This window comes from Nannospalax galili, unplaced genomic scaffold, assembly GCF_000622305.1.
Source record: "Nannospalax galili isolate Female #2095 unplaced genomic scaffold, S.galili_v1.0 scaffold215, whole genome shotgun sequence".
Classification (NCBI taxonomy): Eukaryota; Metazoa; Chordata; class Mammalia; order Rodentia; family Spalacidae; genus Nannospalax; species Nannospalax galili.
The window spans coordinates 1882128-1908064 of NW_008338533.1; the positions used below are offsets into that span (position 1 = coordinate 1882128).

Here is a 25937-nt window from a genome sequence, read left to right on the forward strand (position 1 = left end):
AAAACTTGTCAATTTTATTATTCTTCCCCTAAAAGGCAGCATTTTAAAAATATGTAAGATTAGCTTAATGAAAATAATATGATAACTCCACTTCAAATATAGGTTTTAACTTTTTTTAAATTTATTTTTTGAGATAGGGTCTCACTACATAGCCCTGGATGGCCCAAACTCACTGTAGACCAGGGTAACATCGAACTCTAAGAGATCCACCTGCCTCTGCCTCCTGAGTGCTGAGATTAAGGTGTGCTCCACAGTGCCAGGCTATTTCAACTTTTAGACATACTTTGTTTCATCACAGCAATGCACCAACCACAGTAAGTCATGCTGTAGTGTAAAAGGTCATAATGTAGCCAGGCGTGGTGGTGCATGCCTTTAATCCCATCACTTGGGAGGCAGAGGCAGGTGGATTTCTGTGAGTTGGAGGCCAGCCTGGTCTACATAGTGAGTTCTAGGACAGCTGGGACTACAGGGAGACACTGTCTCAAAAAAGAACAAAAAAAAAAACCAAAAACCACTTTTGGAATTAATTGTGCAGTTTGATTACTTTTGTTACTAGACATTATTTGTTGGTACAGAATAACCTCACAGTTGGCTTTGTATAAGTTCAAAGCTTCCAGAGGTGGTAGATGACCACAACGAAACAGAGTTTTCCAGACAGCTAGTCAGTTACTCATGTGAATTCACAGCAGTGATGACAGCATGCACAAATCCCATGCAAGCTTAAACCAGACAAAATCCCAGCATAGGAAGGGGATAAGAAACTCCAACCCAACCTAAGGAAACTAGCAACATTTCGCACCTGGGAGGGGCAGAGACAGTCTCTTTCAAGGATGGGACTCTTGGTAGATTAACCAGGTTCCCACACTGAAGGACATTTGGAGACACAAATTAGACTTTATAGCCTTAATATGTATTTAATAGAGTACATTCAATCGGACAGGAGGTAATAAGACGGGTTGCAGGTGAGGACATCTAAATACCGTTAAATTATATTGCCTGAAAATTGCAAAAATTCAATAAAAAAAGAAAATGTTTTAAAGTTCAGGGCTGTTACTTAATGTGCTTCACTAAGCAACTTCTCTGCCTCAGTTTCTACATTTTAAAATAAGAATAATAACTAAGAATAACTGAGGTAGTAATTTAAACAGCTCAGAAAAATGCCTGCCCTATTTATAAGTGTTCGTTTTTATCAATAGTCTTGGGATTCTAGTCATCAATTCTCTGCGACTATAGGATTTTTATTTTTTATTTTATTTATTATTATTATTATTTTTGCTCTTTTTGAGACAGTGTCTCCCTATAGCCCCAGCTGTCCTGGAACTCACTATGTAGACCAGGCTGGCCTTGAACTCACAGAGTTCCACCTACCTCTGCCTCCCAAGTGCTAGGACTACTGGCGTGCTTCACCACGCCTGGCTATTTTTTAAGTTACTTTTATTTTATGAGTATGAGTGTATTGTTTGCAGGTATGTAAGTGCACCATTGTCATTTAATGATCACAGAGGTCAGAAGCACACATCAGATCCTCTGGAATTGGAGTTACAGGTGATTGTTAGCCGCCATGTGGGTACTAAATTTGAAAGCAGGTCCTCTGAAAAAGCAGCCAGTTTAACCACCGAGCCATCTCTCCATCCACAGGATTTTTACTTCTTTTAATGTAAAGGGTTTTTACCCTTATTTCTTGGTACCATGTTTTGTTTTGTTTTTAAATATTTTATCATTTTTATTTTATAAGTGTTATGTCTGCATGTAGGTAAGTGCACCCATGTCCTTCAGTGCCCACAGAGGACAGAAGAGGCTGTGGGATCCCCTGGAATTGGAGTTATGGACAGTTGTTAGCTGCCATGTGGGTGCTGGGGTTCGAACCCGGGTCTTCTGTAAGAACAGTCAGTGTTCTTAACTGCTGAGCCATCTCTTCAGCCCTTTTGGTACCATATTTTTCAAGGCACTGTTTAATTTGGGAGAAAATTATTGCCCTGCCTTATAATAACCATTTAAGCTAACTTATCTTCAGAAGAGCTACTGGTTCCCATAGACTGCCGCCCTTGAGATGGTTCAGCTCTGTGCATTATGGCATGACTCTTCACCTCACTGTAGTTACTTTCGGATCATGTAAGAATGGGAACAGCAAATGTTTCGTTTAGTTTAATCTGTTCTTTCCCTGATGCTCTTCATTCCCCTTTTTTTTTTTCTTTTAATTTGAGACAGGGTCTCCCTGTAACCCCAGCTGGCCTGTAACTCACCGAGTAGCCTAGGATGGCCTCCATCTCAGAGATCCGTCTGCCTCTGCCTCCTGAGTGCTGGAATTAAGGGCATATGCCACTACACCTGGCCTCTTCATTTCTTGATGTAGAGCCAAGTTTCTGACCTGCCTCATTTCTTTTTTTTTCCTTGATGAATTTGGACTATTTCTTTGAGGACAAGTTTACTGGAGGTGGAGTCCTTGATTTTTGTTTACCTGAGTGATGGATGGTGCTGATGGCCAAGTACATTAATTTCACCTGTAAAGACCTCTCCTTTTGACAATTACAAGTGCTTATTGTCTTAAAACTTGGTTTTTCTCAGCCACCTTTAAAGGTTTTGTTTCATATCTAAACAAAATGAGATTTTTGAGAATTAAATGTAAATTTACAGCTTGATTTTTAAGAGTCAATAAATTGAAATCACCTGTTAACAAAAGGCTTAAATTTTTTTTACAACAATTTTGCAGATATCCCACTCACACCCGTAGGTCCCCCTTGCCCCTGTATCTTCAGAGTCAACTGTGTACTATACCAAATGCCTCTGACTAACATCAGATGCTATTAGATCTTAACATTATGCCATATATTTCCTTCTTACATTTTTGTCTCTTTATAAAAATTTATTTTGGTTTTTTTTGGTTGGTTGGGTTTTTGTTTTGTTTTGTTTTGTTTTGTTTTGGTCTTTAAATTATCAGTGTCTCCCTGTAGCCCCAATTGTCCTGGAACTAGCTATGTAGATCAGGCTGGCCTTGAACTCACAGAGATCCACCCGCATCTGCCTCCCAAGTGCTGGGATTAAAGGTGTGCGCCACCACGCTGGCTATTTTGTTATCTTTAAGTATGTGTATGTGGAGGTATGTGTTGGTGCCCAAGGGGGCCAGAGGCATTGGATCCCATGAATCTGGAGTTACAGGTGGTTGTGAGCCACCATACATGGGTGCTGGGAACCAAACTCCGGTCCTCTGCAAGAGCAATACACACTCTAATCCACTGAGCCATCTCTCCGGCCCCTATTTTTGTCTTTTCTAATAAAAAAAACATGAAGTAGAGATAAGAGATGGCGAGGTGACTCAGTGGGCAAAGGTGCTTGCCTCCAAGTCTGGTGACCTGGGTTTGATCCCCAGAACCCACATGGAGAGAGCTGACTCCTGCAAGTTGTCCTCTGGCTTCACATTCATGCCATAGCACACACCCCCAATGAGTAAATAAGAAAAGAGAGGTGGGAGCCTCGTGTGTGTGCCTCCCTGAGTCCCAGAGAAAACATGGTCTTAAGTATGGTAGGGGAGGCTGACAAGATGGCTCAGCATGTGAGAGTACTTGCCACCAAACCTGACAACCCAGTTCAGGCCCTGGGGACCCACACGGCAGAACAGCTTCCCAGAAGAACTTGTCCTCCGACCGTCACACACAGTAAATGCAATTTTTAAGGAAGAATATGGTAGGAGATGGTACGTTGTTGGTAAGGTGGGTGCATTACCTGGTGGTGTGCCTTCTTGCTGGACTGTTACATGCCCTGTAGACATGGCTGTGTTTGTGTTTGGGGATGTGTGTCCATGGAAAATCATGTCACAATTGAAGCGCTAATTTTGAAAAGCTAACAGCCTGGTTTTTATCTGATTTCCATCTATGTTTTTTTTTTTTTTTAAATTATTGTTTCATGTGTATCTGTGTGTATCCCCCGTAGTAGATTCAATGTTGCTATTATTAATGTTTTGTTTGTTGGTCCTTGGGGTAAAACCCAGGACCTTTCATATTCCAGAAAGGTGCTCTGCTACTAAGCTGCATCCCCAGCTCCAGTGTACCCTCCTCTTAAAAATGTTTTCCAAGGGGCTGGAGGGATGTTGAGAACACTGGAAGTTCTTGCAGAAGACCCCGGTTCGAATCCCAGCACTCACATGGCAGCTAACAATTGTCCATGACTCCAGTTCCAGGGGATCCAACAGCCTCTTCTGTCCTCCACGGGCACTGCACTACATAGGTGCACTTACCTACATGCAGGCAAAACACGCATACACATAAAAATAATAAATAAAATATATATTTTTTTAAATGTTTTCCAGGCTGGAAAGATGGCTCAGCGGTTAGGAGCACTGACTGCTCTTGCAGAGGACCTGAGTTTGATTCCCAGCACCCACATGGCGGCTACGAACCGTCCTTAACTCCAGTTCCAGAGAAATCCAAAGCTCTTTTCTGACCTCATTGCATGACACAGGTGCCCTCACATACATGAAGACGATACACTCACACATATAAAAAATAACTTTTCCAAAATTGTCAGTACATTTCTGTCCCTCACGTGGTTCATGGATCATTCCAGATTGACCCTCCTTCCCCGTGCCCTGCTCATGTAGGTGCCGTGAAGGATGCAGTGCTAAGCACCTGCCTACTGGGAACGCAGTGCCCAGGTCACTGTTGCCTCAGTCACAGCTCCCTCACCATTGTCCTTGCATCTCCTTGGTGAAAGCCTTTGTCATACACCATAGACTTCTGTTCCCAACCTGAGCATAAAATCGTATGGATGTTTTGGATTCTGTCAGCTTTAAAGCTCACTTGACTCTCCCACCTTGCCAGGTACTAACGTAAGTGACGAAGATTTTCTTCTGCTGGAGCTTTTACACTGGTTTAAGGAGGAGTTTTTTCGCTGGGTGAATAACATTTTGTGCAGCAAATGTGGTGGAGAGACTAGATCTAGAGACAAAGCACTGCTGCCCAATGACGCTGAGCTGAAGTGGGGTGCCAGCAACGTGGAAGACCACTACTGTGATGCCTGCCAGCTAAGCAACCGCTTCCCCAGGTGGGCTCCTAGCAGGGTGGCTGGCCGAACACGCTCCAAGGTGGGCTCCTAGCCCGTTGGCTGGCAAGGTGGGCTCCTAGTGGGGTAGCTGGCTGGGACGTGCTCCAAGGTGGGCTCCTAGTGGGGTGGCTGGCCAGACATGCTCCAAGGTGGGCTCCTAGTGGGGTAGCTGGCTGGGACGTGCTCCAAGGTGGGCCTAGCCCGTTGGCTGGCAAGGTGGGCTCCTAGTGGGGTAGCTGTCTGGGACGTGCTCCAAGGTGGGCTCCTAGTGGGGTGGCTGGCCAGACATGCTCCAAGGTGGGCTCCTAGTGGGGTGGCTGGCTGGACATGCTCCAAGGTGGACTCCTAGCAGGGTGACTGGCAGGGATGTGCTCTAAGGTGGGTTCCTAATGGGGTGGCTGGCCAGGATGTTCTCCAAAGTGGGCTCCTAGTGGGGTAGCTGGCCAGGATGTGTTCCCAACTGAGCTTTCTGACCTCCATTCTGACTAAGCTTGTTACTTCAAGAGGTGTGCAAACTAGGCTGGCAGACTAGATCCAGCCACATCTTTGTCTGTAAATAGTTTTGTTAGAGCACAGCCTTGCTGACTTACTGGTACAGCCAATGACAGTCTTCAGGGGACCACAGAGCTGTTCAGTACTGGTGACTGCAGGACTTGCTGAAATACTTACTGTCTTCTCTCTCTCTGGGTTAAGTTGGGGTGTGGGGAGATTAGGGTCTCGTGTAGCCCAGGCTGGCCTGGAACTTCTACCTCCTGAGTTCTGGGAATACAAGCATGTGTCACCACACTTGATTTGTCTGGTACTGGGGCACCAACCCCTAGCTTCATGCACACCAGGTAGGCAAGCACCTTGCTGACTGAGTCCCCAGCCCACTGTCCCCTGTTGTGGAGAGCTTGACTCCTGTTCTAGAGTGTGAATTTTAAGTATGTTCATAGCATTTTAATTCTGTCAGTGTTATGGTCTTTTAAAACATAATTTTCAATTTTCTGATAATACTGATAAGCAGAGACAATATTAGTAACAGTAATCATCAGATAAATATATAGGGTAAGAGTAGCTTATAAAGGCAGAAATTCATTTTACTAGAACTTTCCCTATCCCAACCTCTCATATTTATGTAATCCCTGCATTTTTTTTTCTTGTCTTGCTTTGATTGTTTTTTGTTTCTTTGGTTTGTTTTTTGGAGACTGAATCTTGCTACGTAGCTCAAGCTGTGATCCCTCATGCTGAGATTATAGGTGTGCACCACCAGGCCTAACTAGTCATATCTACATTGTAAACTTGGGAAACTAGTTTTTCAGTTCATTTTTTCCAGTCTTTAGTTTATAAGCCTCTTGATAGATTCTTCTGATCAGTGATACTTAGGAAGTTTGTTCTGTTGCCTAGCAAGGAAAGATGATGTGTTTGAGAGTCTGATTTGTGGAGCTTCAGGACTCAGGTCTGTCCTAACTTGGAACCAACTGTACATTACACAGGAAGTAGCATAAACAGGATATAGTACCCAGTGTTGTCCAGAACTGGTGTCCATCTCCCCTTCAGCATATACTTGTAATGGCCCTCTCATAAGTTTTCTTCAGGGCAGCCCAATTTAAACTAGTAGCACCATGTGGACTGGGCTGGTCGCAAGGATGGGATAATAAATACTTCTTTGTTTTTGTTTTGTAGTACTAGAGACAGAACTTCGGGTCTCACTCTTGCTAGTCCAGTGCTTATCGCTGAGCTATACCACTCAATCTAGTCCGTTTGATTTGACGCAGGCATAGGACACTCTAATTTTGTTGTGTGCCTTAATGTAAGCTTACGTCTCTTTTCAGTTACAGAGTTGTAAATTACCTTAAGCACAAGCACGTTTCAATGAGCCTGCCATTGCAGAGCTGACTTCTTCTTCCCGGGGTTGGCCTCCTTGTCAGCTGGGCCTGGCTTGGCCCAGTGCGGCACACAGGGTTGCTACAGACATCTTGGAAAAGAGCTTCCAAATTATGTGTCCAAAGAATAAAACTTTAATTAAAATCATCATTGGCAAAATAGAGTTATAGGGGCTGGAGAAATGGATCCGTGGTTAAGAACACTGACCCTTCTTAGAGAAGACCCGGGTTCGAATTCCAGCACCCACATGGCAGCTAACAGCTGTATGTAACTCCAGTTCCAGGAAATCCGACAGCCTCTTCTGTCCTTACGGGTGCACTTACTTACATGCAGGCAAAACACGCGTACACATAAAATAAAAATAATAAATTATTTATTTATTTATTTATTTATTTTTGGTCTTTTTGAGACAGAGTCTCCCTGTAGCCCCAGCTGTCCTGGAACTCACTATGTAGACCAGGCTGGCCTTGAACTGACAGAGATCCGCCTGCCTTTGCCTCCAGAGTGCTGGGATTAAAGGCATGCGCCACCACGCCCAGCTAAAAATAATAAAAAAAAAGAAAGAAGAATAGTTATAATAATCCAAAATCGGGCAGGGGGTGGGGTATGTGTGCATACATGGAAGCCAGAGAATGTCAGAAGTCCTGCACTAACCTGGTGCTAGGCTAGCGTCCAGCAGCCCTTCTACCTGCCCACCGCAGCACACAGGCTACAAGCATGCACATACCCACCTTCTTACATGACTGCTGGAATCCGAACTCAGGTCCTCGTGCTTATGTGGAAAGTGCTTTTAACCAGGAAGCCACTAATCTGTTTGGTTTGGGGTTTTTGGGTGGAGGGGGGTGATGTTTGTGTGTTTTTTGTCTTTTTTTTTTGTTTTTTGAAACAGTCTCATGTAGCACAGGCTGACATCAAACTTCTGATCTTCTTGCTTCTACCTCCTGAGTTTTGGGATTACAGTTATGCAATACCATGCCAGCAGTGCTGGGATTGAGCCAAAGGCCTCTTGCATATTAAGCAAGCACTCTACCAATGGAGCAACACCCCACCCCCTAAGCTAAAATCTTTATTGAGTAGCTTGTTAAAGTTGATTACCTTTTAAACTCAGTAAGCTAATCGTGCCACTTGTGAGAGGAGAATTAATGTCTAATTACATTCCTTAGAAAATTTGCCCATCTGAATCTAATCTCTCAAAAACCAATCATGGTAAAAGTCTCCTCTCCAACCATTCTCCCACACACAGTCGGAGGTGTGCTGTGCTTCCATCTCTGCTTCTGAGCTTGATGGCTTTGATATCATTGATCAGTGCTGGCCTTCGGGTGTGTAAACTAAAGCTGAGTGAACACCGTGAGATTACTTGTGCTCATCCCTCAGACAGTTCCACTGTTTAATCCCTTCTCACCAAGACCCGAGCATGGCGTGTGGTGTAGACGAGGCTCTTTAATCAATATTCTAAAATAAGAAATTAAGAAACATGATTAATGTTCAGTGTGCAGGTAATATTCTTTAAAGGCTAGATTTTGATCATGAATCATAGCTGTTGTCTTTGTTGTTTTTTAAACCAGATATAACAACCCTGAGAAACTTTTGGAAACGAGATGTGGACGCTGTGGCGAGTGGGCCAATTGTTTTACACTGTGCTGCCGTGCGTTAGGGTTTGAAGCTCGCTATGTGTGGGATTACACAGGTACAGCATGTGGTAGGAGAGAAGAGGAAGCTCTGTAGTCCAAGCCCCTCTTGCTTCCCAACTCCCACGTCAGCCTGAGCCTCTGTTTACCTTCTGTGCAATAACAGCAGTACCACCCTCATGGGTCAGGGACTGGCAAGACTGTGTCATGCACTTAGCCTGGTTTCTTGTGCTTGCCCACCTTTCTGACCTTTGACCTTGATTTCATAGTAGTGCTGTTCTGTGCAGATAGCAGCGTGGGTATAAGTCTGTAGAAATCTTCATGTGTAGAGGGGTGACTGTAGTAACCTAGGAAGCTTACACTGAGGTATATACAGAGAGTCTAAGCAAAACCTTGTTGTTTGACTTTGTCTTCATTTAGAAATGACTTCTGCTGTCTGCAAGCTAAAATGTCATTTTCTTGTTCTAAAGTATTGCTTGTGTTTCCACTGTTTTAGAATTAGGTGGAATCTTCAGCTAATGGCCCACTCTTCTCTTGGAAACTCACACAGCAAGCAGGCATGGTAACACGCCTGGAGTCCCAGCACTTGAGAGGCTGAGGCCAGACTAAGGCTTGGGCTTCATAGCAAGAATCTACCTCAGAAACCAAATATAGAGTGTGAATAACCCAATGCCCTAGGGTCAGAGGGAGACTGCCCTTCCAGCTGTCACAGCTGGTGGTTCTGGGGCTCCTATGCAAGGGCTTTCCTTCTTTAGAGCTATAGCAGACTTTACCTTTAAGTCTAAAGATGACTACAATTTAAGGAATTTCAAAGAGAGGGTAGAACGAAGATTTTAGAAATGTGTGTGCCACAGAATGCTCATAGTGGTTAACTAAAACAGGAATATTATAAATTACTTTGTGATTCTTAGGGTTTACCTATGGCTTTCAGAAGTCGTTCTGGTTTTATAACCCTGACTTTATTTCCCTTTCTTCCTGTCCCACCCGAGTAGACCATGTTTGGACAGAGGTTTACTCCCCTTCTCAGCAGCGCTGGCTGCACTGCGACGCGTGTGAGGATGTGTGTGACAAGCCTCTGCTTTATGAAATCGGATGGGGCAAGAAGCTTTCCTACATCATCGCATTCTCTAAAGACGAGGTAGGCATAGCACACGGCTCCAAGAAGAACCCAGGATTGTGAAAATACTTTGTTGTTTTTAATAAGAAGAAGCCAGGATTGTGAAACTACTTTGTTGTTTTTAATAAGAAGAAGCCAGGATTGTGAAACTGCTTTGTTGTTTTTAATAAGAAGAAGCCAGGATTGTGAAAATACTTTGTTGTTTTTAATAAGAAGAAGCCAGGATTGTGAAAATACTTTATTGTTTTTATGTGTACGAGTATATTGCCTGCGTGTGTAAGTGCACCCGTGTAGTGCAGTGCCCACAGAAGTCAGAAGAGGATGTTGGATCCCCTGGAACTAGAGTTGCAGACAGTTGTTAGCCCCCATGTGGGTGCTGGGAATCGAACCCGGGTCCTCTGTGAGAACAGGCACTGCTCTTAACTGCTGAGCCATCTCTCCAGCCCCAAACCGGAGTTGTTTTAAGGTACATTTGGCATACGAGCTGCACATATTTCCATGTACTGTTCAGCATGTGTCACTCATGTACACTGTAAGCTCATTACTGTAATCAGGTTTCTACTCTCTGGACACACCATGGCTTGTTATGGAGTGACCCAAGCACTCAGGTGCATTCCTGGTCTTTCTCTTTGCTTAGTGCCTAGGAGTGGCATGGCGGGGTGTTTTTCTGGGAGACGGCTAGGTTGTTTTTCAAAGGGGCTGCACCATTTTGCATTCTCCTCAGCGGGATGTGAGGGTTCCCAGTCTCTTCACATCCTCTCCAGTGTTTGGAGTATTTTTGTGCTCAGTTGAGGGGGAGCAGAGTTGTCCGTCGTGATTTCTGCGTGTGCTTCACTCTCGACATAAGCTGTGTCCAGCTCTCACCTTCCTCTGCCTGTCTCTCCACTCTGTGTGTCTTCTTGCTGTTGAGATCTGTCGGTTCCTGTGATTCTTACGTAAATTGTTTCTTAGATACCTGTGTTGTAAAGGTTTGCCTTTTATGTCCTGAATGACGTGAGAGAAGAAATCACAAGTCTAGTTTACCAATTTGTTCTCTCACAGATTCTGCTTTTCATGTTGTGTAAGGACGCTTTGCCCACCTTGTGACTGTGACCCCCTGTATTTTTAGTTGTACGTTAGTGTAAGACTGACCCATTCTAGTCTGTTTTGCTGAGGTTCTTTTCAGCATCTGGACCATGCGCTGTCCTGGTGTGGTTTACTGAGAAGGGTGCTCTTTCCTCCCATAGTCCTGCTCGTCAGCAGTCAGTTCTGCAGTTTGCAGTATAGCAAGGACAGAAGAATGACGCTCATCTGTGCAGTCAGCCTTAAACTATAGGACGCAAACATTCGGGGCTGGAGAGCTGGCTCAGTGTTAAGAGCACTGGCTGCTTTTGCTAAGGATCTGGGTTTGGCTCCCAGCACCCACATGGTGGGTAATACCCCTCCTTAACTCTAGGTCAAGGGGATCCAGCCCCCTCTTCTGGCCTTCTAGGTCACCAGGCACACACATGGTACAGCTACATACATACCTGCAGAAAAAACAGACACATAGAATAAAAATAAATAATTTTAAAGCCAACATTTGGAAAGCTTTATCCTTTCACTCAGCACGTTTTTCATCGGTGTGCATGTTGGAAAAAAGTGTAATGCACATTCACTTCGGCGTCTTTCTCTGACCAGGTTTCACTGTACAGCCAGCTGGCCTTGAATTCTCGGTCCTGCCTCAGCCTCCTTGAATTCTCAGTCCTGCCTCAGCCTCTGAGGACTGGCATGCAGCCATGCTTGACTTTTTTTTTAATTGACCTACCCCCACAACCCTGACTTTTAAATTTTAACAAAGGGCGGCAGTTTCAAAGTTGCATTTAAGAGTTCTGTGCATTGTAGGTATTTATAAAATAACAGCTGATGTAATATTGTTAATTAGCTGTGCTCTGTAATCTGTTCCAGGTAGTTGATGTCACTTGGCGATACTCTTGCAAACATGATGAAGTAATCTCCAGGAGAACCAAGGTTAAAGAAGAATTACTTCGAGAAACAATTAATGGGCTTAATAAGCAGGTATGGGATGGCTGTTGTTTAAAAGAGGACATTTGAAACTTTACATATAACCAGGAATGGCCAGGGTTTTTTTGTTGTTTTGGGTTTTTTTGTTGTTGTTTTTTTTTAGAGACAAGCTGGCCTCAAACTCACAGATATCTGCCTGCCTCTACCTCCCAAGTGCTGGGACGAAAGCCATGCACCACCATGTCTGGCATGGAATGGCCATTTTTAAAAAATTAATTTTATTTATACAGTATGCTTTTATCATATTTAGAATTTTATTTTATTTTTTTATTTTATGTGTATGTGTGTATTGCCTGCATATAGGTAAGTACACCCGTGTCGTGCAATGCCCAAGGAGGTCAGAAGAGGCTGTTGGATCCCCTGGGACAGTTGTTAGCTGCCATGTGGGTGCTGGGATTCGAACCTGGGTCTTCTGCAAGAACAACCAGTGTTCTTAACTGCTGAGCTATCTCTCCAGTCCCAACTTTTATCATATGTAGACCTCTGCCTGTATCTACATTCCCCTGTACCACCCTCTGCTCATCAGTGTGGGTCTGTCCACTGGAGCCTGGCTGACCTGCTCAGGATCACTCCCTTAAAGAAGACTGACTCTGCTCCTCCCAGCAGCTGTCAGTTGCCAGTAGTTCCTCAGCTAGGGTTGGGGTTTCTATCCACTTCCCCATGTCCGTGCTGGGATTGTGTCTGACTTGAACTTACATAGGACTTGTGCATGCTGTCACCATTGCTGAGAGGTCATATGAGTAACTGACTAGCCTTCTGGAAAACTGTTCCCTTGTGGTCATCCACCACCTCTGGCTCTTACAATCATTCTGCCCCATCTGTTGCAATGATCCCTGAGCCTTGTGAGGCAGAAGCTTGATATAGGTGTCCTCTTCAGGGATAAGCACTCTGCAGTCCCCTACATTCTGCACATTGACCACTTGTGGGTCTCTGTGTTAATCAACATGTGCTGCAAGAAGCAGCTTCTCTTCTGAGAGTTAAGAGATTCATTAATCTATAACAATAAGTCATTAGGAGTTGGTTTAACATTATATCTTTTTAATAGAATAACATAGTAGGCTCTCCCCTATGGCCTGTGACTGGTCTAGCCACAGGTTCCTAGGCCTGATAATTAGTGTCAGGTATGGCCTTCATCTTGTGAAGTGGCCCTCAAATCCAAGGGATTGGTTATTCCCATACCATTCACACCCCCACTGTGCCAGTCAGCCTATCTTGCCAGGCCAATTGTAGCTCTCAGAATTCACAGCTGGGGAAAGTCGATGATCACTCCTCTCTTCAGGTAGTGTTAGGGAAAGAGGAATTTACTACTTGTTTGAGTTTACTGCTTGTCTGAATTTACTGCTTAAATTTACTTGTTTGAATTTACTGCTTGTAACCAATTAACTCAACTGGAGACACAGGCACCCGGAGATAGGGGAAAGTACTACAGCCCCCGTAACCTGACCTGTCTGGTCTGTGTCATGACCGTAGGCATGTCTGCTTACACAAGATAACAAGGAAGGGCTGTGCCAGGCACAACCACCCATCCCTCCCCGATTGGGACACCTGAAGGGAGTTGTAGCATTTTTCTTGAAGTTATTGGTTTGTGAAATGCTTGCTTTGAAACTATTGGTTGTATAAACGCGGGCTTTTGTGTAACGGTTGTGGGAGCCTATATAATCTTTACCTGAAATTGCCTCAGGGTTGATCGCTCTAACCAGACCTGTGTGTCTTGGAAGGACGGTCGGCCCCAGCTAGCTGGTTTAATAAAACTCTGCTTGATTTTTGCATCTCCATACTCGTGCATTTGTTCTCCAGAAGAGACCCACCGAGTCAAGGACCCTAACAGTATCATACATAGCATCTTCCAGCACCACAAAAGCTAGCCAGTAGAGATGAGGCTCTAAAGTCAGAACCTGCTTGTTCTACAGCTCATGCCTGTAGTGTCTTCTGCCGTAGGGTCTTTCTCTCAAGTTCTGATGGATAACCAAGAGTGACCAATTTTTAACACATTGAGTTGTTTGCTTGCTGGTTTGTTTTTGAAACAGAGTCTCATGTAACCTTGGCCTCAAGTGCTAGGATTATAGGTTTGTAACACACCTAGTTTTATGTCATGCAGGGGCTAAAACTCAGAGCTTTACAGATGCTAGGCAAACAATCTACCAACTGAGCTACATCCCTAGCTCCCATTTGAAATTTCTAAAAGAGTAACATTTGTCTATCAAGAATAGTTTAATATCCAGGCGTGGTGGCACACACCTTAATCCTGACACTAGGGTTGCAGAGGCAGGAAGATCTCTGAGGCTGAGGCCAGCCTGATCTCTGTAGTGAGTTCCAGGCCAGCTGGGGCCAGAGGGAGACCCTGCCTGACATGAAAGAAACAAAGAATAACAGTAATTCTGTGTCTTTTTATTAATTGAAAATTTTCAGAACTCATTTAAATATTATGAGGTAGTTTTAGATTAAATGTCATAGCCCTTCTAAAAGTTCAGTGGAATAACATTTCAGTATTTGTAGTAGTTGCATAAAAAACATGGCTGTGGGCTGGGGAGATGGCTCAGTGGGTAAAGTGCTTGCTGTGTGAGCACAAGGACCTGAGTTCAAATCCTCAGAACCCATGTAAAAGCCAGGTGGGGTGGACTGCACCTGTAACCCCAGTGTTTGACAGCAGAGACAGGGAGATCTCAGGGGCTTGCCAGCCAGCTAGCCAAGGTAAGGAAGGGTCAGTGAGAAACCCTGTTTCCAGTAAGAGGGAGAGAGATAGAGGAAGATAACCCATACCAACCTCTGGCCTCCTCACTTGCACACATGGCAAGCACACATGTGTACACACAAAGTATGTGGCTGCCAGGCCTGTTAGGGAATACCTGTAATTCTAGCACTTGAGAGGCTTAGGCAGAAGGAGTTGAAGGCTATCTTGAGCTACATAGTGAGACCCTGTCTCAAACAAACTCACTATATCTTGAATATAATGGCACCCATATAAGGCACAGGAAATTATTACAGTGGCTACTTAGGAGAGGATGGACTGGAGTCTGAAATGGGTCATTTATATCCTTTGCTAGGATTAAAGTGTTTGTTTACAAGCGTCATTTTTTTCCTACTTTATAAAATAGCTGATTTTGTTCTGGCTGGTAACAAGGATACGGCCTTAATGTGGTTTGTGTTTGACATGCGATGTGGGTCTCAGCCTATTTGGGACGTGCTCTGCTGTCCCTCACCTGGCGGCCCGGAGGCCCTTGCTGGAACACGCTGTCTTCAGTTTGCTTTCCCTGCCTTTGACTCGGCTGGGAATTCTGACTAGCCTGTCAGTGATTCAATCTCTTGATTTCTGCCTGGCTTCCCTCCTCCTCTCGTGCCCCTAATGACTGACACATACCAGGGAGGGAAAGGGGCACAGGATCTTCCCTTCAGCTCATTCATCTCTCCTGTAGAATCTTGACTTCCCACTCTGTTTCCTTGGTACTTTTCTGTTGCATGCATCCAAACCATGCGTGTGTGTGTGTGTGTGTGTGTGTGTGTGTGTGTGTGTGTGTGGTCGGTCTAAATCTACAATAATCCAGGTCATGGAGAATTGGGCAGAGGTGCTGCATGATTTAAAATTAAGCTTGTCATAATGTTTTGAATTTTCCAAGTAGTATATGTATGAAAATAAAATGGGTTATTTCTTTCAAGACTTCTGAAAATATAAATGTTTTTATTTTGCTTAGAGGTAAATTTCTATTTCCCTAACTATAACACATTTTTAACCATTAATTACAGAGGCAGCTGTCTTTGTCAGAAAACAGAAGAAAAGAACTTCTCCAGAGGATAATTGTTGAGCTTGTCGAATTTATATCTCCCAAAACCCCTAAACCTGGGGAACTTGGTGGAAGAGTGTCTGGGTCAGTGGCCTGGAGAGTGGCCCGAGGTGAAATGGGCCTGGAGGTATTTATTCCAGCTGAGTGATCAACTCTCTGTTTCCTGTACTACACTCTCAACAAACAGAAACCTATTGACCCAACTAGTGGAGTTTTCCTTCTGGGAGGTTCTGTGGCTGAGCCATAGGAGGGTTTAAAGCATGGAGAAAGATTTGAATCTTGCTTTTCTTTTACATTTAAATCTAAAACTAGACATATTTCTAATAATATACTGTTTTGATGCTTAAGGCCTTAAAAATTGTTTTTATCGAGGCTGTAAGAATTCTGATGTGGCTTCTCGCTGCCTGTAGTCCCAGGCACTGGGGAGGCTGGAGCAGGAGGGTCACAAGTTCAGTGTCGCTGGCTGTGTAGTGAAGCCCTGCCTCAAAGTGAAAAGGAAAAGACGAGGGTGAAGCTCAGTGGCTGGGCACCTGCCAGCACGTGTGCTGCCTGCCCCAAGTTCAGTCCCCAGTACTTGGGGGAGTGGTATTAGCACTTTTTTATCTTCAGGAATTAAATGATTAACAGTGGAACCTATTTTCTGTAGTTAGGGGCCAAGTGAAAGTCAGCAGGGTTCTGTGAGCACTAGGATACATTAGAAGGTTAGACTGACTCTTCCTAGGGAGTGTAAAGTAGAACTGTTGGACTATTCAGCACACATCCATGAATCTGAGGTACACAATGGAAAATGCTAGAAAGGAAAGAGACATTGGGATCAGACCGTTCTGAACAAATTAGCTTTATATCACCTTTGTCTAAATTTGCCATTGTTGTAACTCATTTCTCATATGTCCAAAAGGAGTGAATTATCCCCAATAAGTTTTATGTTTGCTCTTTAATTTATCCCATCATCTGTGGCAAGCTGTTAGAAATGTTGCTTCAGCCAGAGAATTACAAAAGCCAAGCTCAACAGATAGTTCCAATCACTGCTGATGCAGTGCAAATTAGGGCTATGAATCTGGATGAAGCCGTTTAAAAGAGTCATTTACTTCACAGCTGTGCTCAGCTGAAAACACGGGTGTTATTTAGGGCTTCGTTTCTCTTTCTTTTTATGGATGAGCGTGCTTCCTCTTACGTGGCATGTAAGCTGATTAAACTTTAAAAATATGAATTGGGTCATATGCCCGGATTATTTTCCCTTTTGAAAATTTTGAGAGTTTCTTAGTTACCAGAGAACATCTTAGTGCTGTGGATCTAAAAAGAAACCATCTCCCCATTATAAATGGGTGTCCTGAAAGTAAGTAGAAAGCACATTAATCCTAAAAATATTTGGCACTGAATCTGGAAGAAGAAGGAAACATTGCTGATATTGTTTCCAGAAAGTTTTATCTTAGATTAAAATCATTCTATCATGCCAGAAACGATGACATGCGCCTGTAGTCTGAGCACTGGGGAGGCGGAGGCAGGAAGACCTTGAGTATGAGACTGGCCTGATCCTAAAAACACTTTTATGAAATGTTAATTTTACTGCACATTGCATTGCTCATTTAAATAATGTTCAGTAATGTATATATACATTTGTCTTTTCTTTCTTATCCTTTGTTTTAAATATTCCCTTTTCTGAAATATCTTTGTATCAAAGAAGAGGATGTGGGGATGTAGAAAGTTTGCCTAGCATTCCTCAAGGGCCTGGGTCCCTGGTACCACAAAAACGAAAGGGAGGGAGGGAAGAAAGGAAGCTGGGAAATGTTATGTGCTTATTAAAATCAATTTCTTAACTTTTTATTATTTTTATTTTATGTGTCTGAGTGTATTGCCTGCATGTATGTGAGTGCACCCATGTCTGTACAGTGCCCGCAGAGTTCAGAGGGAGTTGGATCCCCTAGAACTGGAGTTATGGGTGGTTGTTAGCCACCATATGGATTCTGGAATCGAACCCAGGTCCTCTGCAAGAGCAGTCATTGCTCTTAACCGCTGAGCTATCTCTCCAGCCCCTAAAATCAGTTTCTAAAAATAGTAGTAAATTGCTTATGTTTATCTTCTGACCACAGTATATACAAGTTCTACTCAAGAATTACTTTCTCCTTCATACTTGTAATGTTTTATTGTTACATACTTACATACTTGTAAGTTTTTATTGTTTATTCGAGACAAGGCCTTGCAGTGCAGTCTAGGTCGGCCTCGAACTTAGTCCTCCTGCCTCAGCCTCTCTAGCACTGGGATCGCATGCACTGCCACCACCACCCCAGCTTAATGTTGCTATTTGATATTTTATATGTCTGAATATTTTGCCTCCATATATTTAAATGCATCTGTGTTGTGCAGTGCCTGAAGAGGCCAGAAGAGGACATCAGATTCCCTGGAACTGGAGTTACTGATGAGTGTTAGCCACCATGTGGGTGCTGGGAAGGTATTTAAGATCTTTCCAGCCCCAGTGTTGCTGTTTTAAAGTGCTGACAAAGAGAAGCAGTTGAGATAAGGCGCAGCAATTAAGAGCACTGGCTGTTCTTACAGGGGACCCAGGTTTGGTTCTGCTCGGGTTGGCAGCACCCACGTTCCAGCTGACAACTATTGGAACTCCAGTTTCAGGGGATCCAATGCCCTTCTCTGGCCTCCAAGGTTATTTATTGCATGCACATGATGCACTTACATGCAGACAAAACACTCATGCAGGTAAAATAAAAATAAATCAATCAAAAAATAAAAAATATTGACAGGGATATATTTTTGTGTTAGTCTATAGTGTTTGTTGCTTCCTGTACTTTTGAGGTTTTTAATATTTCTTAATATCAAGAACTACAGCTTAACACAGAAGCACACCTCCTATCCTGATAAACTAGTAAATCCTGCAGCAAGGTATTGACACAGACCACTGTGTCAAGCACCAGTGGATGCTTTTGACTTCTGGTAGTCCTTGCCAATGTCCTTAGGCATTTCATTTGTCACACTTGAGGGGAGGATGCTCCTGACACCTAGGGGCTTAACAGCCTGCCCTCTACAAGACAGCACCTACTATGAAGAAGGATCATCCAACTGAGAATTCAGGACAAGCCCCAAGTCAGTACATGCAGACACAGGAGAAACAATCTTCTCTTTCCAATGTTTGATTTGTTCACTGATTTCAGGAAGAAGGGATTATTTTCTTCTAAAGTATGGATTGACTTTGGACAAGAATATGAAAATTATCTAGAATTTTAAGCTAAATCATGAGCATTTGTAGTGATTTGTACATGAGAAGACACTTCTCAAATGCTCCTCTAGCTTAGTGTATCCAGAAAGCACATTCAGTGGACTGGCTTTAGCTTGAGGCCCAAAGGAAGAGAAAGTCAGGTCTCTGGGATTCTAGACAGAGGCAGTGCGGTCAGGGCCGTGAGGCCAGAACCAGCTGTCCCTTTGGGGGAATTAAAGGAAAAGTAACATGGTGGGCGCAGAGAGCAAAGGGAGACGCAGCATTGAGACCCCCATGGGGGAGCACCATCACCAGTCATCTAGGGCCTGTGAGCCTCAGGGAAGCGCTACGAGTCAGAGAAGTGGCACATCTGGATCAGTTGGGTGCACTGGCACAGGCCTGTCATCTGGAGTGCAGGACGAGGAGACAGAGCATCGTGGGTTCAGTGCCAGCCTGGGTCACATGGTGAGACCCTGTCTGAAAAAGTAGATTCGTGAAGGTGGGGGAGAGATGCATCCTGTGGATTTTCGATGGTTGTCATAGCAAAGGGAGGGTTGAGAGCCAGGGGCAGGCGTGAGCGTGCATCCAGGTGGGGTGGCAGAAGTGAGCGTGCATCCAGGTGAGGTGGCAGGAATGAGCGTGCATCCAGGTGAGGTGGCAGGAGTGAGTGTGCTTCCAGGTGCGGTGGCAGGAATGAGCGTGCATCCAGGTGAGGTGGCAGGAGTGAGCGTGCATCCAGGTGGTGTGACAGAAGTGAGGCAAAGTTTAGTCCAAACTCCTGTCCTCTCCCTGCAGTGCCTGGTGTGTCTGTGTTGGAGGTGGCGTGTGCCCTGGGGGCTATCTTCTGAATTTCCCTCTGCCATAGTATTTTTTCCTTTTCAAGTTGTTACTCCTATACATGGTATTACCTGTTATTTTTCATATCTTCCATTACGCTGAACATCGAATTTTGCTTCCTTTTAAGAGAAAGGAAACCCTGTTCATTCCCTCTGAAGATGAGAAGCTTTCTAGGCGACTCCACCTCTGCTACAATATCGTGAAGGATCACTATGTCCGCGCTTCAAGCAATAACGAAACCATCTCTGGATGGGAAAATGGCGTGTGGAGAGTGGAGTCCATATTCAGGAAAGTTGAAACAGACTGGAACATGGTAATTTAATGCATGAAACTGCTCAAAATTTGTGTCATTGCGTAAACAGATACAGATTGCTTTCATTTTCTGGTTGTGTATAACGTGAAGACTTAAGGTAGTTGTTTTTGGTAATTCTTTAACTTGGAAAAGGAAAACCTGTTCCCAGGTTCAGAAGTACAATGAAGATTCTTGGATTTATATCACAGAAATACCCATTGCTGTCACAGAGGCTGAATTTAACTTTTGTACCAATTTCCTTCGTGGCTGTCTTTTGCATAACTGTGAGCACGCAGTCATTTCATTCCGTCACATGTGTACTGCTGGGTGCTAGGCATGTAATGGGCTTAGCTCAAAGTCCAGCAAGTGACCACCTCACTGACTCTGTGCACCTAGAATCGGCTTGAGCTGCACGTTGGTCATTCCTTCTCTGTGCCCTAAAAAGAAAGGAAGGAAGGAAAGATGGAGGCTGCGCCGTTCCTGTTAACTTACACTAGGCTGCACAGTTTGATCACGTTTCCCGATGTAAGAGCATTGCTTTTAAACCCCCTATTCCTTAAAAACAGGACAAATAATCTCAGCAGTACTCAAGAGACAGCAGTACATCATTCCATACCTTTTTAGTCTTATTAATGCTGGGGACTTGGGGCAGGTGCACATGTTGTGGTGTGTGTGTGTGTGATCAGAGGACAACTTCATGGAGTTGGTTCTCTCCTTCCACCTTTACATGGGTTCTAGGGATCGAACTCAGGTTGGCGGGCTTGCTTAGCAAGTGCCTCTGCCCACTTGAACCATCTCCCTACCCTCCCACCCCCCCAGCTATATATTGATAGATTTTTTTTCATAGGAGTTGATAACTCATAGGGAAGTTTTAAATTAACTTACTAAAGTATTTGAGTGGGATGTTATTCACTTATAAAGCATTAGATAGATTAAAACAGCGAGTCACAGGACAAAGGTGCAGTGTTCACGAGCACCTGCCAGGGAGGTACTGACCTGAGTGCAGAGAGACAGAAGTAAGGGTGCTTTCTTTCTTGAATTCAATCATAAGTTTTTATTCCTAAACTTAACTCATACTCACCCATTCAAGTGTCCAGTTTAAATACATCTCATGGGCACTGCAGAGGTGACTCAACAGTTAGGAGAACTTCATGAGGACCAGAGTTGGGTTCTCAGCACCCACACAGCAAGATGCGTGTCCCACACATTTTCATAGCCTCAGCTTCAAGTGAAGCAGAGACAGGAAGATTGTTGGGCCTTTCTGACTTCAGCTCCCTGAGATGACATGAGCCTCAGGTCCAGACCTCAGACCCGAGCTACTGAGAACCCCCAGCCTACAGACTGTGATCTGGAGAACACACGCCAGCCCTCACTGCCTCCACCTCCAGACCCTGACACCATCACTCACATTGCCTCAGGCCTCAAACCACAGACAGCAGAACTGCAAAAATAACCTCCATTTCCCTTTTCTAAACCCTTATAAGCCCACACCAACCGTGCCTCAGTGTAAACCCACACCAACTGTGCCTCAGTGCCCGGTTTCAGTCCTGCGGAGAAATGGTTCCCCTCTTTCTGACTCTGATAAAAAAGAGTCTGTTGAGGTCTGCCTCGTCCTCCGCCTTCCACTTCATCTTGGTCAGTCCTGCTCTGACAGGGGTCCTTTTGTATTGAATGGAGAATAGGTTGTGTGATTATTAAACTTGGAATTTTGCAAATATTTTTATTTAGCTAAACAAGTGCATAAAAATAAAACAGCAGAATTGCAAGGCGTGTGTGTCTGTAATGGTTATACAGCTGGTGGAGGATGAGCACCTTCCGGAAGACATTCCTTAGCCTAAAAGTCCTTTTAATGCAGAGTGCAGGACAGACTAGAAGTTTTCCTTCCTCAGGAACTAGTGTGCGCTTGCTGAACCAGAGAAGGTGCAGAGTGCCGCAGAGCAGGGCGGCCCGGGCTCACTCTTCTCTGTCATTCACACTCATTTGTTCATCAGCGAACATATGTGAATGCCTGCCAGGCCCAGGCCTTGTTCTCAACTCCATGAAGAGGTGGAGATTCGAATCCTGTCCTACCTACCATCTGACAGGGAAACCCACACACAAACAGCCATCCTAACCAGCATGCAGAGTGCTATAATAAGGATAGCAGTGCATTGCTGTGGAAACAGGGAGGTAATTAGCTCTGTCTGTGGGAGCTGGGCAGAGCTCACCAAGCAGGTGGCATCTGAGCTGGAAACTGGGGACAGCCGGAGTACATGGCCTGCTTTGAGCTTTCCAAAGAGAGCATCATGGTCAGAAAGGATGTGTGGTAGGAGGTCAGAGGTGTGAATGAGATGCAAAGGCCATTAAACAGAAAACACCCACTCAAGACATGCCTTGGTATGCTGGAGAGTAGGAAACCATATTTTAAGTTGAGGGAATCTGTTTCTGGCTCTAGAATTTAGTGTCAAATCAACAAAAATACTAGGATCTTCTAGAGAGCTAGAAAACCAGAGCCACTGAAGTCAGTTTGCCAGCTCTGATGATAGTAGGCCAGTTCCTGGCCCCCCGAGCTCCCAGCACCCTGTGCTCAGTGGCAGCCCACATGGTGCCTAACAAGCAGCCTGCTCTCACAGCTTCAGGAGACTGTTCTCCTCCAGGGTCATCAAGACTGACTGCATTTTGCTACTTTCAAACTGTATTGAGTGGTGTCTGAACTGAACAAACATAAAAGTCCAATCGAGAAGACCCAGCGTACCAGGAGGCAAGCAGTAGCCCTAATGACAGCATGAATGACCCGACCGGCCTCCAGCCGCGTCCCTTCAAGCATGTGCTCTGTTCTGAGCCACAGAAATGCTTTCCTGACCTCAGCTCTACGTAGCTGAGCTCGGAGGCCATCTGTCCTTGTCCCTGCCGCAGCTTGCCCCAGGCTCTGCTTTGCAACTGTGCGGCTGCCCCTCTGCCCACCCAGAACCTTCATACTTCCTTTGACTGTGCTGCCTTTGAACTGGGCTTAACTGCAGCTAACTGATCTCACCACTTGTAGATTCCTCGTACCCTGCGCTTCCCTTCACGCTCTTCAGCAGTGTGTGTGATAGATAGACTGTCTCCACTAGAGCCTAACAGTCCTCAAGACCTCCACTGTCATCTCCCACCCCTGCTGTACTCAGGGTCCTAATGCCTAATGCATAGTTTAGTGGAGACTGTTGTGTGTAAGGAAGAACACTGAATGTGTAGATGAATTCTGCACCCTTGGATGCACCTTTTTATCTTTCTCCATTTTTTCTGTAGTGCTTAAGGCCTTGCACACACGCACAAGCGCCCTACTGCTGATTTTCATCCTCAGCTCAATACTTTTGCCTTTTGAACAGTTTTGTCCATTCTGACTAGAGTCATTTGTATCAAGAATTGTTCATTTGATCACTCAGCAAACATGCACATTGAGAAATGTGCTTGGCATTCAGGTTGGAATGAACTAAGGGACAAGACTCAAAGTCCCCACGAACTCACATAAGAAGGACATGTGGACCAGCTGCTTAGATTGATGGCCTAAGTCCTAGAATATGAATCTGTAGGATGCTGGGGGCGGGGAGGTAAACAAAAGAGCCTCCAGCTTACTCTATCCAAGTCCTTTTGAAAGGAGTAAGATGTGAGTGGGCTTTCGGAAGAAAATAGGGAGTTCCTCATCTGAGAACAGCATGTGGTGGGGAGAGTGCTGTGGGTGTGGGGCACAGACGTGGGGAGCAGCGGCCTGCTAGGGAGCAGTGAGCTCGGGGAACGGGGAGTATGCAGAACGGCAAGAATGGCTGGCCCGAGGCGGGCAGCGGGCAGGTCCCAGGGTCTCAGCTTGCCTTGCAGTTTTGGAGTCAGAAACGATGGAAAACTCGGACAGGGATGGACAGAAACCACCTGTTCTTCAAGGCAGTGGTGACTCAGAAGCTAGAGGTGGAGCGATCAGAGGTAGCAGAAGGAGGTGGGTTCATTTCAATTTCAGTGATAAAATAGGCTCACCAGAACTAAGACTGATGAACAATCCCCGGGTGCCAGCTGTTCTGCTGGGTGTTTGAGGAATGGGGAGCTTGGTTAGAATGCACCTGAGCTGCCTGCACGGAAGAAGTGGTTCAGTGCCGCACTGAGCACCTAGCTCCAGGAGGTCACAGCAGCCTGACATGCGGTAACCACTGCCTCTTGAAGCGAGGATCTTGTGCGTTCTACGTGAGACTTAAGGAGGCTGATGTGCAGACATCTCAGTCCTGCGAGCTGCTTGTTTGTGTGCCTTGTGAACCACGTCAGACACACCAGCCTTGTTCCCACCACAGGCTATACGTCCTCGGTGTGTGTGTGTGCAGATGCCAGCAAGGCCGGGGTGGTTTACCAAGGCACTCTTGCTGAGGTGGTAGAGCAACACTGGCCTCTCTGGTAGACCACAGATTGCATAGAAATCTGTACCCAGTAGTGAAACCTGTGGATTAAAACAGCCCTGTGGGCAAACCCTGACCTAAGAGGTAGGAAGAGGCTAAGAAAGTCATGAAAACACGAGAAACAATATTTGAGAGCTCAAAATGTTTTTCCTCTCCCAGCACCCACATAGCAGCTAGCAGCCATCTGTAACTCCAGTTCCAGGGGATACGACATCCTCTCCTGACCTCTGTGGGCATGGCACAACATGGGTGCATCTACACATATGCAGGCAGTACACTCATACACATAAAATAAAAATAATAAAGCATTTTAAAACACACTTTTCCTCCTAACCTATTAAATGGCTTTCCTGGTTTTCATTACACACCAACAGGACCATAATCTGAGGGTTTGATCCTGTTGTTTTAGTGCATTTCAAATACCAAGTGAAGTATAAATCTTGGTCGCTTTCTACCATGTGTGACAGTACTGATTCATTTAATTTGGTTAAAAATGCTATGGACAGAATATGAAAAGATGAGCATTTTAATATAAATAATTATAAAATTAATATAAATATTGATATAAGTAGTATAAACTATTTTGGTTTGCATAGTATCCCTTTAGCATAAAAGACCTTTTATTTTCTTACAGTATGTTTGAATTTTTAACTGTTTACGAATTTAAATTATAAAACCCTGTTGGATCCTTTAACTTTCTAAGGTCTTAAGAGTTACTGCCTTTAGCTGGGCGTGGTGGTGCACATCTTTAATCCCAGTACTCGGGAGGCAGAGGCAGGCAGATCTCTGTGATTTCAAGTCCAGCCTGATCTCCATAGTGAGTTCCAGGTCAGCTGACACTACAGGGAGCAGTCCCTTCAGGCCCAGTCAGCAGCTTTTCTTAAGTTTGTTGTTTTATGTCCCTGCTGTTATGGTGAAAGCTAGAGCTGTGACCCAGACCCACACCATATAATAAAGGTAGTTCCTGGAGTAAGCTGGGAATTTGAAGTTAACTGGACTAAAACCACTTTATACCCATACTTTTGGGGAAACTTTAGGACTAACTAACTCTGAAGATACATTGGATTGATGCACAGTGTATGCTGACATAGTTACGGCCATTTCTGTCCTCACGGTGTTCTCCAAGTCCTGGTCCCTCCACTTGCCTTTCTTTGAATAGCCCTTCGTGGGCTCCTCTTCCCTGGTTGACCACCTTTGCCAGCCACTCCTTTAAAGGGGTTCTTGAAGCTGTGGCTAACTCCTAGATAGATGCTTGAGACTAGTGATTCCCAGGGAACGTGGTGCCATCCTGTGTCCCACCTTCTTCTTAAAACAGCTGCAGGAAGAATATAAGTAGAAACTTGTGAGCATCAGAGGGTATTGCAGTGAGAGTGTCCTGACCAAGTGGACATGTGACACATCCAGGTTTATCAGCAAGCAGAAGTTGACTGTGTACACCCAGTCTGAGAAATTTAAGGCCGTCTTCTTGGAGAGAGACTGTTCAGTAGATAATATTATCTCTAATTTGCCGATTCTTTTTTTTATTTTTTTTTAATTATTTTTATATGTATGAGTGTATTGCCTATATGTTTGCACCTGTGTTGTGCAAGGCCAGCAGAGTTCAGAAGAGGGCATTGGATCCCCTGGAACTGGAGTTACAAACAGTTGTTAGCCTCCATGTGGGTTTTGGGAATCGAGCCCAGGTCCTCTACAAGAGCAGCCAGTGCTCTTAACTGCTGAGCCATCTCTCCAGC

At 44.7% G+C, this 25937-nt stretch overlaps 1 protein-coding gene across 1 annotated transcript in view; it reads left to right on the forward strand.

Annotated features, from left to right (window-relative positions):
- The window catches only part of Ngly1 (N-glycanase 1), a 46051-nt gene that overhangs the window by 16916 nt on the left and 3198 nt on the right, over positions 1–25937 (forward strand). Inside the window, exons 5-10 of the mRNA XM_008833141.3 lie at positions 4815–5037; positions 8469–8590; positions 9524–9669; positions 11575–11685; positions 15433–15597; positions 19643–19828. Of these exons, the coding sequence (XP_008831363.1) occupies positions 4815–5037; positions 8469–8590; positions 9524–9669; positions 11575–11685; positions 15433–15597; positions 19643–19828 (953 nt within the window). The remainder of the gene's footprint in view (positions 1–4814; positions 5038–8468; positions 8591–9523; positions 9670–11574; positions 11686–15432; positions 15598–19642; positions 19829–25937) is intronic.